This window comes from Micropterus dolomieu, linkage group LG13, assembly GCF_021292245.1.
Source record: "Micropterus dolomieu isolate WLL.071019.BEF.003 ecotype Adirondacks linkage group LG13, ASM2129224v1, whole genome shotgun sequence".
NCBI lineage: Eukaryota > Metazoa > Chordata > Actinopteri > Centrarchiformes > Centrarchidae > Micropterus > Micropterus dolomieu.
Window position 1 is genome coordinate 8,022,809 of NC_060162.1, and position 20,524 is coordinate 8,043,332.

General features: G+C 39.5%; 1 protein-coding gene across 1 annotated transcript in view; it reads right to left on the bottom strand.

The window, feature by feature from the left end:
• The window catches only part of fibcd1b (fibrinogen C domain containing 1b), a 95,531-nt gene extending 75,632 nt beyond the window's left edge, over positions 1 to 19,899 (bottom strand). Inside the window, exons 1-3 of the mRNA XM_046067736.1 lie at positions 19,835 to 19,899; positions 14,219 to 14,698; positions 3,556 to 3,719 (exon numbers count right to left, since the gene is read on the bottom strand). Coding sequence (XP_045923692.1) covers positions 3,556 to 3,719; positions 14,219 to 14,695 — 641 coding nt within the window. The 5' untranslated portion in view covers positions 14,696 to 14,698; positions 19,835 to 19,899. The remainder of the gene's footprint in view (positions 1 to 3,555; positions 3,720 to 14,218; positions 14,699 to 19,834) is intronic.
• Positions 19,900 to 20,524: the final 625 nt, after the last annotated feature.

A 20,524-nucleotide genomic window follows, 5' to 3' on the forward strand; every position in this document is an offset into this window, starting at 1 on the left:
AATTCATTATTGAATAACCCAGAATATCATCATGATGTCTTTTGCTTTATTAGGCTAAATGTTTCAGAGGCTCAGGAATTATGAGCCTCATGTGACTGAAAGAAAATATTGATAATGTTTTTTTGATTGTTTGATAAATAATGTAAAAAGTGTTTCTTGCCAACAGACACACTCTCAAACTCTCTCTGACTTTAATTGTAGCTGTAATAAAAGTTAAAGGGGCTATATGTAGTTTTTCAGTGAAATCACTTATTTTATTATCAACAATACTATCCTGTGTACCACCGGTATTATGTCAAAGTGTTGATTTAGCCTGCAAGAAATGATGTAAAGCTACAAGGCAAATTATGGGCGATTTGTTTATATTAGCCTATAGTGATACAAGGCAGGAGCAGCCAGCTACTTTAGCACAGATCTTCCGCTGTTTGCTTCGTAAAATTCAATTTAGGTTTATTGATGTTTTACTGATGCTCAGGTACACAGCTTCTCCACCTTACAGTTGCTGTAACTTACATGAACCATATAATATACAATAATGCAACATAATGGTGCAGGACAACAACATAGTGGAAGAACCATTCACTACAGTAACTTTACTTACTACAGTCTGTTATAAAGTGTGGCAGCAATCTCATATAATCTCAAATTCAGTCTAGCTCACTAAAAATATTGCTGAGCCTCTGGTGAAAGATACACAAATAGTAATGTTAGTTACTGAAAAGCGTTAGGTGAGCTAACGCCGATGTCTCACGTCGGCTAAAATCAGTAAATGTAACGTTATCATGTAACGAGCATGGATTATTTCAACCTTAAGCTGTTTGAAACATGCATTCGAACACACACTTGCAATCTTAAAACTGCACCACTAAAACTACAAATTGCCACTTTGACATAAGAAAAATGAAACCCATTTATACACTTGGGACCAAATAAAAAATCTAAAGCACATTGTAAAGCAGTAAGTGGGCTTACTGTCACATCTAAAAAACTTACGTCAAGTAGTAGCTTACAAGGCTTTAGTAGCCTACTTCAGTTAGACTCTGTAGTTAATTTAGAACAATGTTTGGAACACATTTGCGTGCGTTAAATAAATTAATCTGATTTTGTGACGAGACGAGAAGTTGGAACCACTACTTATTCAGTGCCCAAGGCTTTTAATGTGGAAACGCCAACACACAGCTGAAAGAATAATTTTCATACAGGCCATAAGAACACATTAACTCAACACATTCAAATACTAGGATGATAACCAGTTTCGTGTGACTGCTTATTCTGATCGCAATTGTTAGGTTTTGTGAAGCCAGATAACGAAAAGATATTCTGGGTATGTTGAACTTGCTTTGTGGTCCAGGCTCCAGATCATTGCCTCTACAGTTGTATACTATATATATATGCTGTACATGATGCCAGATATAACACTATTTATTACAAATTTATCATCATAATAATCAACTTTCTTAATTATTATTATAAATTTTAGAACAAAGGTTACAATAGGAAAGTGTATAAAATGGGAGGAGTAAAATTTTCACTCCATGACACTACATACCACTGCCCTTTTCCAGAAGACTACAAAACAAGTGGCAGCATCTTGTCATCTCTCTTGATCTCTTGTTTTGGCCTGGTGCTCACTGATCCACCTCTGCCCCCCTGTAGAGGCAAATGCTTAACAGAATCCCAAGCCACAAATAACGATGGATTTCCAACAAATTCTCAGAGAAAGAAACCCCATTAACACTCCAAAGCTGCTGCTTTCAACCTAAAGAAGCTGCTCCAGTCTGCTGCTGCACCTGTGTCATAAGCAGTCATCCATTAAAATAGTTTTTTTACTCCATTTTCCCATGATAATGGGATCATTTTCTCGTGATAGCTGAATACAGGGGTTCCGAAATAGCTGTCAGGAAATATGTAACATTAAATGGATTCCCCTGAATGAGAAGCACAGGAATTTCCTCTGCCTGGGAATGATGGGGAAAGTCCATAGGTTGATGAATGTGGACCAATCGCCAAGATGCACACAATTTAGCACATGCTTTATTGTAAGCATGTGAAACAGTCTCTTCATAAGAACTTTGCTGAAGGGGATTACAAAAAAGATTAAAAAGTTTGCCTTCCGTGAGGATCCAACCCACAACTCCAAGAGTATGAGTCCTATGCTCTACAAACTAAGCTAACCAGTGACACTGATATTCGTACTGAAATTACCATCAAACCACTGTGTTAAAGTACTGTTTAGTTATCTCGAGATCACGAGATAATTATCTCATTATCATGGGAAAATGGAGTAAATAAATGGATGGCCACTTAGGCACGCGTTGCCATCACAACCAAGCCCAGTGGTTGTAAAGAAAACCTCACCATCCTGTGGCCCGCTGTCAGCGAGAGGAGTGGAGACAGCTGACTCCAGCCGAAGTCGCCACCCGGGACAGACAATGCCCGAGAGCGCCCAGCTCAAGGAAGCTCCACACAAGAAACACATGACCTTACCAAAATTCTCAGTGGGAGCGAATGCATCCGAGCATGCCTCAGAGCATCCCACAGAGAAACGGCACTGCTTCGCCTTCTCCCTACACAGCAACTTTTCCAATAGTAAACTAAAACTCAGGTGAAACAAAACACTTTCTCTGTGATTTTAAGGGTTGATGCAACAAATTACTAAAAAATAATTTAGAGTTAGGTCAAGAGTAAGATCTCACTTAAATATTGCTGGAATTGAGTGTGAATCCGCTTCTTCCTCATTCGGTATTTGCTATGTAATGCCATTAAGCCATATATTGCTACAGTTGATACATAGATATGTTTAAATATAGACATATAAGTTTAAAGTTATTCAGCCAATAGAGAGCAAGTGTGAAAGCTGATTTTCCAGTTGGATCAGTTCCTTAAAGCAAAGCTTGAAAATATACCTCAGTTGTACCTCTACTCTTTCTATGCTCCTACTACATGTCTATGCCACATTCTCAAGTCGTGTCGTTCACAGAAAACCGTAAACGCTCTCTACTACTTTTTTATTGAATGCTGTATGCCATACATTAACAGCCTTCACTCTGTGCTCCCTGGCTACCAGTGTAAGGTAAATCCAACAGGGGAATGCCATTGGGCATACTGTGCCTTGTTAAAAGCCTTCCAATGGGATGATGCCTCGGGCCCTTTTCTGCCTCTCAGCAACACAGCCTAGTAGACATTCAAGTCATTTCTCATTTACAATAAAACATTCCACATCTCAACCAAGGCCACTGGATAATGTGGTTGAGATGCAGGGAAACATAGTGATATCACCAGGCGAAGTTGGGTTGAATGAATATGTGGTAAGATGGATGACAGACAGACCACACTGGAATATAATTTTACAGACAGATGGAGTGGGGATAAAACAGAATGGGATCACGACACTGATCACAATATCGTGGCAAAAGGTCAAACATATAGGTAGCCAGTGATGTGTGAATTATATATACAGAGAGGGACAAAAACCAAATATCCAACAGACAAATGTACAAAGAAAGAATCCAATCTTGCCAGACAGACAGATAGTCAGGCAATTCCTCCTTTCTCTTACCATTGGAGCAGCCCTTGAAACGGGCCCCTCTGACTGGTGCCCTCTGCAAGTCGGCCTTGACACGAGCCTTCAGGCCCACGTTCTCCTTCTGCATGGCGTTAAGAGCATCACTCACTGAGTTCACTACCTTAACCATGTTGATCTGGCTGTCTGACAGCAGCTGCAACACACACACACACACACACACACAGGGGAGAGAAACATATGTAGTTATATAGATAAATATAAATATATATACATTTATTAACAATGCAATTATACCAATCCTGTGCAAAGCTGTATATACTTGATATTATGGAAAAGCAGGAGGTGGTCCCGTAGACAATTTAAAGAGGAAACATATTTGCATCGGTACAAGTACAGATATAAAGAAGTCTCCAAAATGAACTAGGGAAATACATAAGTTTCTTGTCGTCTTCAATGGAATTTCTGACCAAGTAGCTGCTCAGGGCACATTTCTTGTCTCAAGCGATCAATAACTATACTTTTGAACAGAAAACTGACTGAAGTATTCACCAGTAAGCACAGGGGTGGCCAAATCAACCAGAACTAAAATCCTAAGGATTATGACTTTAAGATAGTCATAAAAGCAGTCTAAAAAATAATGTATATCTGTTTAGTCTGTTTTCCTGTTTTATTTTGAAATGGTCTGTATCGGGTGTTTGTCGCATGTTTGTTTTGATTTTGGTCTGCACGTCGGTCTGTTTTGTCCTTGTGCATGTCTGTCCTCTCTGGGTTTTGATACAGTTGGTTCTGGTGTTTGTCTTGTGTTTGTTTCTGGTTTCCGGTTTACTAAGATGGGGACTCGAGTTAGAGACTCGGAATCGAGTGCAACTTAAGTCGCACACACAGTTACTTCAGACTCGACTCGGACTCGAGGCGTGGGGCTCGTGAACAATGTTTATTTTTTAGAACACGTCTGATGAGCTTGCCGTTATTTCCTCCCTCCGTTACCTATAACTTGCCTAAGTAACATCTGCTGCGCGCGGCCGCACATGAGAGAGGACAACAAACACCGGCAGCTGCTGAGCCATTCATCATAAACTTTGGCTTTAAAACTTCATGCAACACGACCCAAACAAAGAAGCGCTGAACGCAAATATGTGGTGAGTGAACATGTTTAGCTCAGCATTGGCCATCTAACGTTAGCTTGCTTCTTGCTTCAGCTACGACCTACAAGAGGTTAACTCCGACTGTCGTTCGTTATGAAAAGATGTATGAACGTTTGTTTACTTGCCAAACTTGTGGTGGTTGGTTAACGTAATCATTTACGTCCCGCTGGCTGCCATCATGTTAATTATTGCCATTGGCTGGAAAGAGGTTACAGGTTTATTGTTGATCATGTAACGTTACAGTTTTATTTAGTTATAGCCTAACATTACACTGGTTTGAGAGTCTGCAGGGTGTGTTGACAGTAGTTTAAGCTGTCGTTGATTGCATTGCACATTATGGTTGTGCTCTGTAAGTTAAAAACAGGTTACAGTTTATTGTTTTCAAAGTCTGGGGGATGTGTTGACTTACAGTAGTTTATAAGCTGTCCTTAACTGCATTGCACATTACATGGCTGTGCTCTGTAAGTTAAAAACAGGTTACGGCTGTATTGTTGACCATGTAACTTTACAGTATTATTTAGTTAACTTTACACTGGGTTTGAAACTCAACAGGGTTTGTTGACTTACAGTAGTTTATAAGCTGTTATTAATTGTAGACACATTGTACATTATGCTACATGGTTGTGCTCTGTAAGTTAAAAACAGACAGATTTATTGTTGATTATGTAATGTCACAGTTTTATTGACTTACAGTATTTAATTAGCTGTCATTAATTGCATTGCACATTACATGGTTGTGCTCTGTAAATGAAAAACAGGTTAACAGTATTCCTTATAGCTATGAAGTTTTATTAGTAACCTGGATTGAACGCAGCAGGTGATACAACATTCGTAATAACCACGAGAGACTTGAGACTGGACTTGGACTCTTGCTCAGAGACTTGAGACTTGACTTGGACTCTAGCTCAAAGACTTGAGACTTGACTTGGACTCTAGCTCAAAGACTTGTGAGCATCTCTGCCGGTTTACCTGTTTCCTGTTTTAGTTTGAAGTTTAGTCAGTTGTCTGAGATTGTTATCCAGCTTGTGTCCTGTCTTCTTGATTTCCCTGATTTGTCTCACCTGGTTGTTCCCTCCCTCCTCGTTAGCCTTGTGTATATAATGCCTGTTCAGTCTGCTGGATCGATATTGCGTGTTCGTGTGCTGTCTTGTGCCTTGTCATGTGCCGCTTCATGCCTTGTGTGTCTTCCACATTGAGTGTGTCTGCCTCTCGCCCTACCTGCTGTTAGTACTCCTTAGTCAGTGGATACTGTCTCACCTCAGTCAGCGTAGTTTGGATTTTAGTTTTGTCACCTTGTTTGGACTACCTGTTTTTTGGATATTTGCTTTGTTTGGACAATTAATTTCCTTTGGATTTATCTGGACTCTGCCACTGTTTTAGTGAGTATGCTTTTCGTTAAATAAAGTATCAGAACTCATCCTGCCTGTGCATTTGGGCCCTATTCCTATCTGCACTCAGCATAACCCTGACAGTTACATCACACTGGCATGGCCATGCACCTACAAAAAGGAAAAATAATAATAAAATTCTTTATAATGTAAAAAATTACCAAATTAACTTGGTAAATTTCAGAATTTCCATGTTTGCATAAAGTATGTCTTCTGAATTTCATTCCATGTTAATAGCTTGTGGATGGAGTACTTTTCCACAGCAGACTCAGATGTCAGAGGATTGCCAGCAAAGACACAGAGGTCTCAATGTTATGACCATGTAACAACAATGAGACTTTGAAAAAATAAGTTGAGGGAAGAAAAAGTAAAAAAACAAACAAAGGCTGTCTTGAAGGCGGTTAAGTTTAACTAAAATAGTTTGGTAATCTTTGGAAAATGGAACTAATTTATATCAAACTAAATTTGTAGTTAATGGGTTAAAAATGCAGTATATAACCACAGTGGAGTGTAGTCCTTTAGGGACTTTTAGAAACACACCAAAAAGACTGCCCTGTGTAGCAAAGACACACATACAGCCCTGTGGGAAGGATGGTGATGAATGCGTGTGCTTGTACTAGCAGAGAGCAGGGTAACCTCTCTGATCTGCTGTGGTCACTTTCTTACCTGCAGCCCTTTATGTGCTGTTCATTGCAGAAAGGTCATTTTCACAAATTGCCCTGGTTAGCCAACACCTATACATGCGCCAGGTGTTGGGCCCAATCTGTACAAACTATGAAATATTTTACTCTTCCTTTTGCTCTCACATACCCACAATGTTGCTCACTGCCTTTCTTTCATCTTTCTCCACCCTATCTCCTCCACATACACACGAACAAACACACCCAAAGACCTGCAGTGCTCAAAGTCATATATAAGGGGTTCAGAGTCTTCTATCAAAGGTATGTCTGGGCAGCTATATTCAGGTGTTAAAACTGCATTAGACAGAAACCCCTGGCCTCAATAACTATGCAACACACCTCTGAGGCACAGCAAGCTGCACTGCAATCATATTACATGGTCACTGGGGCTTTAACCCACACACACAGGCATAAACAACAACACATTTATGTACATGGCCACATATAAGTACAAAGAAAACCACACGCATGCATACACTCCAAAAATGGCCCATTGTGCTTAGCAACTAGTCGGGATAAAGCAAAGAAAACTGGGTTTTCTGCTTTCAGTGTATAATTGTTTGAGAAGACAGTTTGTGGAGTGGTATGGCAAATTTGTTGCTTTTTTACAGAAGACTTTAAGGTTTTACCATTATTTAAGAAATGAGATTGCAGCTAAGTATCCATTCTTCTTTGCAAATTTGACATTACGTTTATTATACTATACATTGTGTGTTTGTTTGTTTGTTTGATTGTATGTGTGTTCAAAGGGAGAGATAAAAGCAGAGGAGTGTCTGTAGTCTTAATTCTAAGCCTTGACTGACACATCAATTAAATCACAACATAATTAGCCCTCATTAGACAGACTTTCAGTTGGCTCACAAAATCACTCCACACCACTTAACACAAGGAGCCTTGCTTTTGTGAGTCAAGCTTTTTTTCTGTGGCACACTCATGAAAGGGGATGGATTGAAAGAGTTTTCTTTCAAATCTCAACAAGTAGTATTGCAGTATTGTTTTGGTTGTTAGTGTAATTTAAATCCAGTTTCATTCTGTTATCTGATGTGTCTTGAATTATTGTTTAAAAACACTCAACAAATTTGCTTTGTTGTCCTTGTCGTATGCTCGATAAGGTAGAGACATGTTCCCTGTGGGTTAAAGACACAGAGCAGACAGGATTTGCAAGGCTGGAACTGGCAAGTTAAAAAAAGTAAGAAGTCAAGAACTCACCCTCTCTTTCCTCTTGACTCGCAAGTTGCCAATAATTTAGACCCTCAAGCACATTTGTACTATTCCATGACTTCACTTTTAAATCCAAGTAACCAATAGGTTTGCTATGTAATGAGAAAAACTTCAAACTTCTGTACTTTGCTTGACCCATACACATCAGTGCTTTGAGAGGACTGGCTAACATACACTATAATAACGCTATAAATACACTATTATAACTGATTTATTGTTTGTCATTTTCAAGAAAAAATCTCTTGTTCTTGTTTCTCCAGTGCGAGGATTTACTGTTTGCTGTCTTTGGGTTTTGGACTGTTGGTTGGACAAAACAACCAAACACATCGTTTTGGGGTCTGAGAAATAGTGATGGGCATTTTTTTTCAACTATTTGTAGACATTTCATAGACTAAATGGTTTATCAAGATAATAGCCAGCAGATGAATCGATAATGAAAATATTATATGTTAGATAATAACAGTCCAGTTGTACTTAAATTGACTAGAAATAAACACTTGACTTAACTTACTTTATGACAGTGTCACATAGATGTAAGTCCTACCGCTACCTTACTGTATCCCTCTGATTAAATAGTCAGAGATCGACATGTAAGAGGCCACTGAAGCAAAGAAACAATGAATAAAAGATTACCCCATTGATGGACAGAACCTTCATATATAAATGGAACGTTTTCATGGCAAATCTGATTCATATCTTACAGAGAGCCTCTAATCTTTGATCAGGCTTTTGATTGATATGTGGGTTAGTGTAGGAGTGGTTGGCAAAGAGTCCAGCTATGCAATTAAATCATTATTAATAAAATAAAGTCGGATGGCTATTTAATATTTCTGTCCATATGTCTCAGTTCAGCAATAATCCCTCATCAGTATTTACTGTGTTCTATTTTTATCTCTCAATTTGCTGACACATTTTAAATTGTTTCTGTAATTAGAAGACAGCATGTTTTGGTTTTTAAATACCTTTGTACCCAGGACAAGCCCATGGTATAGGTAACATGTGCGGTTGCCTAGGGTACAAAATGTCTTCATCCCTAACTCTTCTTCCTCATTCTCTCATCCCTCAACTCATGTGGACACTTATATCCATTCCTCCTTAATCTCAGCCGTCCTCCATCCATAATATACAATAAAATATTCCATATCCATATCTTTTTGGCATGGTCTTTGTTGAATTAGGTTTCCAAATTGTACGTGACATTGATCATTATCAACTCTTATTGAGGTTATGACGTTATTTGAAACACATCTGAAATGCTGCAACAAGCACTCAGTGAATTTTCGTTTTTGAAGTCCTCAGAAGACTTTGTGTCGATCTGAATAAACGTCTTAAGGCAATATGGATTTCTATTCTACAGCAGCAGAGGTTCAACCCTATATGCTTAGCAGAGGTCGTGGGTGTCACTTGTCCAAAACATTAACATTCCACAGGCACATCATTCAGTTTAAACTGTGACCTGTGGTTCAAAGAAACCTGCATATAGTCTTATTGCTGAATGTCAAGTCAAGTGAGCTGAATATGTGAACTATATTTATGTCACCTGGACTTCTGCTATGGGGAATATAACCCCTTCTCAATTTTCTTGATAATAAAGGGATGTATGAGTGCATGAAACTTCCATGCTCACCCCAGCTTGTGGGCATTATACATTGTTGCACACATTGCCTATGCACAGGGCTGCCACTGCTAGGCAGAGCTAAAAAAACAACAACAAACATTTAATGTAATTCAGACCACTGACAGAAGTTTGCACCTGTTATCGTGAGGAAGATCAATGAAGACAGCAACCTGAGAGTCATCGAAGAGACTTCATAACATTTGAAAGTTCACACCACAGTAACGTATGGGTGTTAGGTTGGAAGTAGGGCTGGGCGATATGGACCAAAAAGTCATATCCCGGTACTGTTGGGCAGAACTCCGGTAAAAAATATACCTGTATTTTTTGCTAAGTTGGCTGTGGGGAGGGTCGGTTTTAGGGGCCTGTTATTACTATTTGTAGGAGCTTATTTAAGTGTCAGTCACTTATTCAATCTGCCTCCTTCAGTTCTCTTCACACTAGACCTAATGTACCTCTGCTGCAAACATGTCAGTGTGTCCCGCTTCTTTCAGTCTCTTCCTGGTAACCTTCTCCATCAGTAGCAGGCTACGTTGAATAAAATCGACGAAAAAAAACATTAACTCAGCATCAAACTATATTGCTATAAATGATATTGTCTAATTTTATATCTCTTTTGAAATTACATCGGAATACCGATATACCGCCCAGCCCTTGCTGGAAGTTCATCAGATTTTGTGTTGAAAATGTTTACATAAACTGTGATCCTGACTGAGCTCATGCTCCTTTTTGTAAATACAGCAACATAGTCCTGTTACTGTCAACAAATATGTTTTTGCTTGATTAGTCATCTATAGGTGATAGTAGCGGGATGACTGTGTATTTGTGTGTGTGTGTGGTAATTCCTTTATTGGAATGTTTTTAGAGAGTTGCTTTTATTTAACACAACTACTTTTTTTTTTTTTATCACTTAAATTTTATTGAGTCTTTAACAGAAGCAAAGAACAACACAGTGCATCAAAGAAACATTGTTGCCAGGCAGCATTGTAACATGTGCAATTAGTCATGTACCAGACCTCATTTTCAAATTATTGACATTTGACATTTGAGGGGGGTTCGTACAGCAATACATAATTTGTATTCATATGTCCATGCTTGGTAAAGTAAAAAACAGCGAAAGGAAAGTAAAACCATCTTTCAAAAGTACCGGGCAACTTATCGGGAAAATTATCGTCAACCACACCCCTCATCTACACAGATATCTTCTCCATTTTGACCACCTTGCAATGTATAAGTCATTCCTCAATCTCAGTAATAAAGTCAGCCTTTCCATCTCATGGATCTCTTTGAGGATTTCGAGCCAGTTCTCTATTGTGGGTGGATCTGTTTGTAACCACTTCCGAGTTATTGCTTTTTTAGCTGCAACAGACAGTCTTCAGGAGATACCTGTCATTTCCTGTCATTTCTTCTGGTAGATCACCCAAATAAAGTGTCATACATGTAAAAGGAATCTCTCCTCCAAGAATATTCTGCATGATTTTGAAAATACAACCCCAAAATAATCGTATTTTTGGGCAGTTCCAAAAGATGTGGTGGTGGTTAGCGTAATCTTCCCCACATTTTCTCCAACAGTTATGGTCTGCAGATGTTAGATATGTCTTCATTTTAGGGGTAGTGAAAAAACGGACAAGATTCTTCCAACAGAATTCACGCCAATACATAGAGCAAGAGGTAGAGAAAGAAGTCTCACACATGTTTTCCCATTGCTGATCGGATATTTTCTCTTTTAGTTCTTTCTCCCATCTCTCCTTAATATAGGATGTAGAAGTTCTTCGACGCTTTGCAATTCCCTGGTAAAGTTTAGAAACCACTGATTTAGGACAACCCATGTATGCCTGCATTGTTAGTTGTATTATTTCATTGGATTCTATGACTGTATCTTTTTTCAAAACTTCTTTTAAAGAATATTGCCGTAGTTGTAAATAACTGAAAATATCATGTTTTTCCAATTTGAATTTTTCCTTTAGTGTCTGGAAGCTTTGTAGTGTGTTCTTCTTCATTATGATACAATAAGCAGTAATACCTTTTTTCGACCAGTACTGAAATCTAGAATCTAACTGTTTGGTTTAAACCCTGTATCATATGCTACCCATCTAAGTTTTTTTTATCTGGGGGCCACAAATTTAATTGCTTTACCACATCAAACCAGGTATGCAAGTTGAGTGAGACAAAGGGACTCAAGTGGTCCTGATAAGCCATCACTAGTTTATGATCTCCAATCATTGCCTGTATTGGGATGTTTTCACATTCTCTTTCCATCTCCTTCCATTTGACCTCATATCCACTGTCACACAAGAGAACTATAGTTTTTAATTGGGCCGAAAGGTAGTAGTCTTTAAGATTAGGGAGAGACATACCACCCCCCTCCTTACTGGTAGTTAAAGTGCTATATCTAATTCTTGGCTTCTTTCCGTTCCAAATAAACACAACTACTTTTTAAATGTAAGTTACTTTTCTGACTACATTTAATCTGGCTCATGTCATGCTCCAGTGAAATTACACTTGCCTTAATGCTGGGGAAAATATCATGCTATCTGGTTCAGTCTGTAAAGGTTTTATCTAGATATCATTGGCTATGTTGTTGCCATTTGCATCCGTGAATCTGAGGAGATCAAGCCATGCAGAGGCCCCAAGTGTTCAGTTCTCCTATATTCAAAGGTAACTGGAGGAGGAGGAGGGAAGACGCTGACACAGCAGGACACACTGGGCAAATAATAACCTGTTCAAAACAATGCAGTGACAGGTTTACAGTGATAAGAAATGTGATTTGTCATGACGGCAGAAAATGGGGAAATATCAAATATTCACTCTACAGTGTTGATGTAAACTGATTAGATGTTTGAATTGTTGTGTATTTTGTACAGAGAAACAAACCGACAAAAGATGGAAATGGGAAAACAGACTAATACTGCGAGAATCGTATGAGAGTTTTGACTAACACATCACTCTGAAACCTAACCATCAGTTAAATGTATTATTATATTCCTATATTTCACTAGACTTTCCCATCAGTGCAATTTATTTGAATGCAAATGTGTGTGCTTTTGTGCACCTTTCCATTTGAGGCTGCAAACAGTCCCTGTGAAAAATGAATCTCGGTCTGTCAAATCTAAACACACTGGTCCTAAACCCTCTGCAATCAGATTCTCCTGCTTATCCCCCCAGGGTCATGTGGATAGGTTTATCTCTATATAGCAGGGCGAAACAGTTCTTCGGGGGGCTGTGGTGCACACTGAGACATTACTAACACTGGCACAGTCAGCTCTGTGTCATCGTATAAATCAGAAGTCCTGGCCACAGGTGGCCCATAGATCACACAGTCACACCATGGTGTCAGGCAGAAACAGCGGATGTGCACACCACATGCCTTGCCTCCAAAGAGGAAATCAATCACCTGGAGTGTCTGGGTTGCCAGCACCACCTCCACTTAGCCTCAGTGCCCACTGCACTATGCAACCTACACCACATTAACAGCAGTGAAGGGAGAGACCCTCTTTCTGCATCCATTGTGCTACCAATGAGCACCCATGGTTTCTTATCCCATGGAGGCAGAGCAGACCAATTCAGTGAGTTTCTGAGTGATAATAAACAATGTTGAACCCTGGCTTAAAAAAAGGATTGGCAGAAGTGGAATGCCTTCAGTTGTTTGAGCTGTATTGTTGGCAGCTATGAATCTCTTTACTGCAGAATAGAGACACTGAGCCTAATGGGCCAAAATTAAAATAGCATATAGTGTGAAAATTTTCCATGCACATTTAGGAAATATATCATCAATAAATCAATGTGCACAGTGCAAAACTAAAGGGGGTCTAATTATGTTTCCATCCAATGTGGAGTCTTACGCATCTATGATGCTGTTGTGATTTTGCACTAAATAAGACTAACCAACAAAAAACCCTCAAGTCCAATGAGCTGTCACACATCTTAAGGTGGTTTCACAATCAATACATATTGATAGGTGTTTCATAATACACTCTGTGCAGACATAAAGACATGACTTTGGGTCTGGCACACCCGATTCAGTTCATCTGTTTTTCCTGCACAACCAATTCTCCTTGCGCTCACTCATAAAAACCCCGTGGGCATGTTTTTCCTCACAAAATATCCACTTATGCTGAAAGTGTATGCGTTAATGTATGGATGGGACAAAAATAAGAGATAATGCATACCCACCATTCCATATGATTTACAGCGCATGGGTTTTCAAACACATTTTTAATTACACTAGGAATTGGATATTACGTCTATTAAATGTATTTAATATTTCCTTTTTTGTATATATCAGGACATGGAACAATGTTCAAATAGAGTTTTATAGTGCTTAACTACTGCAGAAATGAGCCGTGTTAGGCAGTTGTATTTTCTTAATAATGATTATATGATACAATTACATGCTATAACATGTTATTAAATTATTTGTTCATTATTTTGGCAGTCTTAGCAACTGTTGAGATATATAAAATAATTTGTAAGGGAATATTAAGCTGGAATTTCTTCATCAACTTCTTTCTTGGGTTATGTTATGCCTCATTCCACTCTGACTTGCGTGTAGTATTCTCATTGACCTTACCATAACTTTGCTTGTCCACTGTGTCTCTGGTATTTGTACTGATTGTGTGTGTGCTTGTGTGTACATGTCTCACCTGTATGAGGCGTCCCTGCTCTGTTTGCAGTGTGTTAAGGTCTTGCCCAAGGCTGCCCTGCCCCCTGCGTAAGGATTCATAGTCCATTTTCAGCTGCCCCGCATGGGCTGACAGCTTGGCCACCTCTTCAGCCAGACTGACGAGAAGAGCCCGATCCTGGCCTTTCACTGACTTCAGGTCAGAGTCGTGGTCGGTTAGTGAGTGGAGCAGTGATGTCTGCACACCCTCCAGGCGCAAAAAGTTACTGTTGTAGTCAGGACAGTTAGGGTCGATGAAGATATTGATACGAGATCCATCCCCTCTCTCAACAGTGACCAGGGCATTGGCTTCATCCTGATTGGTGGAAATGTGGGGTAGGCCATCGGACATGGGTGGGGCCTGGTAGTGGTTCATAAAAAGGATGGTGCCAGTTACAGTGACAGCCAGCAATACAGCCACGAAAAGCAGGATAGTGCAAAGCAAGTAGCTGCAGCTCATCCTCTGTAAGTAGAAAGAAAGAAGGGAAGGAATAAGGGAGGGGGGAATAAGAAAGGACGAAAGGAAAAGAAGAAGTAGCTGTTAGGATCACAGTTGCTAGAACACCAAAATTACAGCATAACACCTGCCTTATTCAAAAACAAATTACATTCATCCATCACTGGGGATATTTTGAATGCCAGATGCTCAGTACTCAGCGATATAACCATATTCCCATCTGTCAAAATGTAGTTTTGAATGATTTATGTAGCAACATAATGTAGATTCCCGCAGTCTTCTTTAAAAAAAAAAAATCGAAAGTCCGAACACCCAGTATGTCATTAGAGTAGTGTTGGTGCAGTAGAGAGATGATGCTAGCCTGAGACACTTCAGGGCAAAACATGGTCAAGGCAAAGATGTTCTATCTTTCCACAATGGAAACTATGAAGAGAAGTAAAACAAAAGTCAGACTCAGAGAGCCAATAGAATGTACATGTACAACAGAGAGTCAGACCTCTACCAGTAACGTAGTCTCCATTAACTGGACTATAAAAGGCCTGTATGATGGCCCTTTATGATCCAGGTCAATTTTTCCACTCAGGTCAAGATAACTAGCAATGGATCAGAGAAAGCAATATGGCCCACCTATGCATATTTAACAATGCCTAGCTCCCCCATATCGTCCTCCAAATGAATCAGCAACTGATCTCTTACTGATTTTAATTTTCTACACAGGCGGATGTTTTCTCTCTGAGAATATGTGGGCAGGTGTGTGTGTGTGTGTTTGTTTTCTGTATGTGAAAGTGTGAGTGACAGCAAGCTCATTAATATGTGAATTGGAAAAGTGAGGCACACTAATAGACAGCTAATCGTCCGCTTTAAGAGAGAGGTTTATGGTTTCTTTAATGTGAAGAAAATCAATTGTGTCGTCCAGAAAAAACTCCTATTTATGTGTTTACCCACAGTCTTTGGGTAGAAGAAATAAAAAAAAGTTGTAATTCCCCCCGACAACTTGGCCATGTGGGGACGGAAATGTGGGCTCTGTGGACAACAAGTGTGCACGGGATACACTATGTGGAAACCTTGTTATTAGCCAATAAAGTGTTGGTCTGTTCACACATAAATGGTCCTATTTTAAGTCTGAGGATGATTTCTAATATAGACCTCAGTTGTACCCCTCCTTGGTCCAATTATGGGCCCAAGTAAATGCACACAAATGCACACATGGTGAACAAAAAAGTAAATGAATCTGGACGATTGCATTTAAAAAAGCTTAAAATGTTTGTATGGGTAATATCTGACAAGATGAGCTTTTTCACCAGTCTAAACAAAGCCCCACGAATACATCACTCATTTATTTTTGAGAGGGTGATTGGAAAATTACTACTTTCGTCACATGTTTCTGCTTTGTTGATTTTTCCTCCTGAAATATAAAAAGCCCTTTGGCTTGGATCTGCTGAGTACATTGATTAAATTAATGCACTATTGTTTTTTCTGCAGGAGCCAACTTTAATGTGGCCAATGTTTTCTGGACACCGCTGGCATGTATGGAAGCACTGTCACTGCAAACTGCCTCTAGGCTCTATTTGTCCAAATGGGTTGGAAGATGTGTACAAATGTATGCACACACACACACACACACACACACACACACACACACACACACACACACAATTTATACATAAATACACAAACGTACTGCATGCAGACGCTAGATGAAAAACATGCACTAATGCCACATCCATTTTTGATGCATATACACACGCACATACATTTACCCATAGTCCTCTCTGCCAAACACTTGCAACAGACAGGCAAGCACATGCACATATTACACATGAAAGAAATGGAGCATTGCTTTGTCACAATCTCCCCACTTCTTCCTGTTTTTACACCCAAATACATCATCACAGAAAAGAGCTCCAGGGGAGTATTGCCTCACGTAACACTTTTTGTCTCTTTGCTCTAACTCAACATGTAGACCCTGCCTGCACTATAAAATCTCTCTTTGCATGTCAAACTGTGTTTTTAGTTTTGTTTGACATTTGTGTGTTTGAGTGCAGGTGCAGCTGAGTGATTGTGACTGTGTGACTGGGCTTGGTTGTGCATGTGTGTGTGTGTGTGTGTGGCAGGGTGTCTGTATTGTACACAATGTATATTTGTATATATATATAACGGCCTAATGCTGTGAAATGGCAGCAATGTAACATTAGCACAGTTTCACTGAGCTCTATCGCCAGCAGGCCAGGACATCAGTGGAAGCCATCATTGGCACCGCACTAAATATTCATTGCTAGCATACTGACTGTTAAATTAACATGGAAAAGATATATGGTGGCCCCCCTTTTGCTGACATGGAGATGCACGCAGAACTTGGAGACATCTACACACTCAAAGATTCCCATACAGGAGCAGTGCATTTTTGTAATGAAACTTTTCACAGATATACCATACCATGTTCTCAAATGTTAATCTTTTAAGACACAAGGTTTAAAACAGTTTCTGATAGTTTAAGATATCTTGCACTGACAATTCAGCCTGAAGGTAAGCGATGTCAGTTCAGGCAGCACATTGATTGTGGCACCTGGGTGGCACACGGGAAAAAGCATGTGGCTAAAAAATTATTGTATTTTTTATTATTAAATTATTTCTAAAATCTTATTGAATTATTCCTGTTGTTTATAGTAACATTTTGGTCACTTGGGATACAAAATGGTACGTGTGAAGGTAAAAATGCTGGGGGTACAAAAATTTACAATTTCAAGAAATGTTACAATAATCGAACATAGCGTTAGTTCAGGCAGGCAACGAAGTCAAGCTCAGCTCACAATCGCAGCACATCAGCTGATAGCTGCCCATGTCAAAGTCAGCCCACATCAGCTAACAGCTCAGCTGATTTCCCTCTAAGCATTCATTGGCAAAAACATACAAGGCACCTTATTTAAGCTGTTATAGTCTGCCTACCCTTGCTGCTTTCTCTGCATGCCGCTAGTAACCCACCACCACCCCAGCTCCTCCTTCCAGACTATTCCTGACCAATCAATGTCATTTCTGTTGTTGTTGATGCTGCTCTTTTCTGTACCCTTGGGCGGTTTTTGCTGCTGCTCTCTCTGCCTGGGGCTTTCTATGTGGTGGTTTCTATGGATGGGCGGGGAGGTGCTCTCCCTGCTTTATGGTTTTCCATGTGGGCACATGGATTGGCAGGGGGGTCTCAGAACAGAGCTATACTGCCAAATACAACTTCTGCAGAGCAAATAAAGTTCTTTGGTAAATCTGAAATGTAATTGTATGACGGAACTGGTCCAGCTTCAAGTTGGATACAATTCTACTTTTATAAGAGGTCAGACTGACAGAGAGTCAGAGAAACTGTACTGAATGAAGAAAAGGTCAGCATGACAATGAGAATGGGAGGTTTTGCTCCTGTTGCAGGCTGTTTATTTGATTGCCAAAAAGAATAAAACACAACAGCAGTCTGCTTCATGCACCAACACAATACATGACCTCTCAAGTCAGCTCAAGAGGTGTAGTGGGGTAATGATGCTGAGAAAGGGATGCAGACAACCTCTTAACACACTTTTTTTTGTAAATGAGTCTCTCGATCTCACAGTAGGATCCCAATCTGTAATTAGTGGCTGACTTTCAGATCCTCTCCTGTCTCTACAAATGCCACACTATGGGATTTGAGAGGACAACAGGGGAATTCTGATGGAGAGGCAGAGAATGAAAGAGAATTCCACTCCATGAAAATGATGTTGTCCTCCCACGCAGAAGTATTGGCAGACAGCTCTTGGACGAAAGGCTTTGTCTGCTCATTAGATAAGCAGGAAACCAGCAGGTGTCTTGGAAGCTCTCTCTCTCTCTCTCTCTCTCTCTCTCTCTCTCTCTCTCTCTCTTATTCTCCTTCTCAAACACAAATATACATATGTATACTATACAGTTTATACACACACACACACACACACACACACACACACACACAGACACACACATAATATTATGATTACAGCCTTGATGTATTCACAGGAAGAATATCATGTTGATACTACCCAATTAACTTACATAGAAAGGAATGAACATCTTTAAATGCTGAATTAGCACACATATGCATAGCAACTCACAATATTAAAATGAGGGATTTTCAAACATTCCACTTCCATTTAATTCACCTGCAGCTTAAATAACACTTTCACCTCAGTGTTCAATACAACGCTTCTTCCCAAATTCTGCCATGCAATCAAGCTCCTTTGCCTGGCGCAGCCATGATCAGTACTCTCAGTTCAAAGAATCTGCAGGGCCTAATCCTTTCGAATTCTTGTGTGTTTGGGTACTTGAGCTGAGGTTGTGCCATCATCTGCTGCTCGGTGGCAAAATGTAATGTGTGCAATAATCTGCCGCACTGTCATCACCAAAGCATTGAAAAAGTGGATTGTGATTAAAATCGCTGTCAGTGACACCTAATCCCCTGCGCAGGTGAGCAAGTCACTATTCATAGTGTGCCCCTGTTTTTGGTTGGTGGAATATATATACAAGAGGACATACAGTACAGTATATAAATTAAGGAATAAAAGGATTTCCATTAATACACTTTACTTACTATCCTGTGCAAAGTTTGCTGGAACCTATACCGACCTATAATATATAGTTTAACTGTTCCAGGAAAATCTTATTCAAACTCTGATTTAGAGCAGAAACAGTTAAATAATTAATCAACTGGACAATCAACCAAAAACTTTTTTTTATTTTTCAAGACATTATGGCAAATATTCACTGATTTTTTTTGTTGTTGTCAAGGCTATTAAATTGAATATCTTCATCTTCAATATCTTCTGCCTTTGTGAAAACATGATGAACATTTCATTTTATAGATTATTAAATTTATTGAGAAAAAATTATCGGCAGATTAATTGCCAATGAAATGTTAGTTGCAGCTCTAAAGGTTACTAATGGGGAATAATTTGATGAACAGTACGCTCTGTCAGAGAAAAAGATACTGTATGTTCAAAATGATAATAATTTTTGTTTTAAATAAATTGTTAACAGTGTTTTAACATCATCACACATTTATTACAAAAAGAAACAAAAGCATGTGTTGGTGCCTGCATGCACGTGTATTTGCCTGCGTGTGCATGTATACGGTACATTGTGGTGACAGGGCCTTACCTTGGCCGGGGTCTCCCTGGCAGTTTCTGAGTCTGACCAGCGATGTTTGAGCTGGGAGGAGCTGGGCACACACTCACAGAACGTCTGCATGGGACAAACAGACAGGGCCACCAGTGTTGGCGTTTGTTCAAGTCACATGTGCAATCAAGCATGCAAGCACATGCGGACACACGCATGAACAAATACGCACAGAGAGACAAAACTTTGGATCTGTACTTAAACAACTGAAAAATCTAAGTACTGGGCGCAGCACATTTTCTAAGCCAAACCCTCAAATCAAATTTAAAGTCACTGTTTTGAGATAAATGGTGCTGGTGCTGATAAACTCCACCACCTACGCACCCAACTGCACACTGACATAGACAGATATGAACAGGCATCTGTACATCTCAAAGGTATCACTGAGTTGAATTGTTTATGACAAGCACAATGTGTCTTGCCAGTGATTTCTTTGCAAGACCCTCAGTACACAAAGTTTTCTCCTTTTCTAAAAAAAAATAAAAAAAACGTATAAAAAAGAGTATGTCATTGAATGTGAGTGGGTACAGCATGTGTGTAGAAGAAAACATTCACATACGTGGGTGTTTGTATACAATATCTGAACATAACATGCTTCACTATATGTGCCTTGCTGTGTGCATGTCTGGGAGTAGTTCTAGCTACTGCACAGATAAAAGCGAAGTAATTATC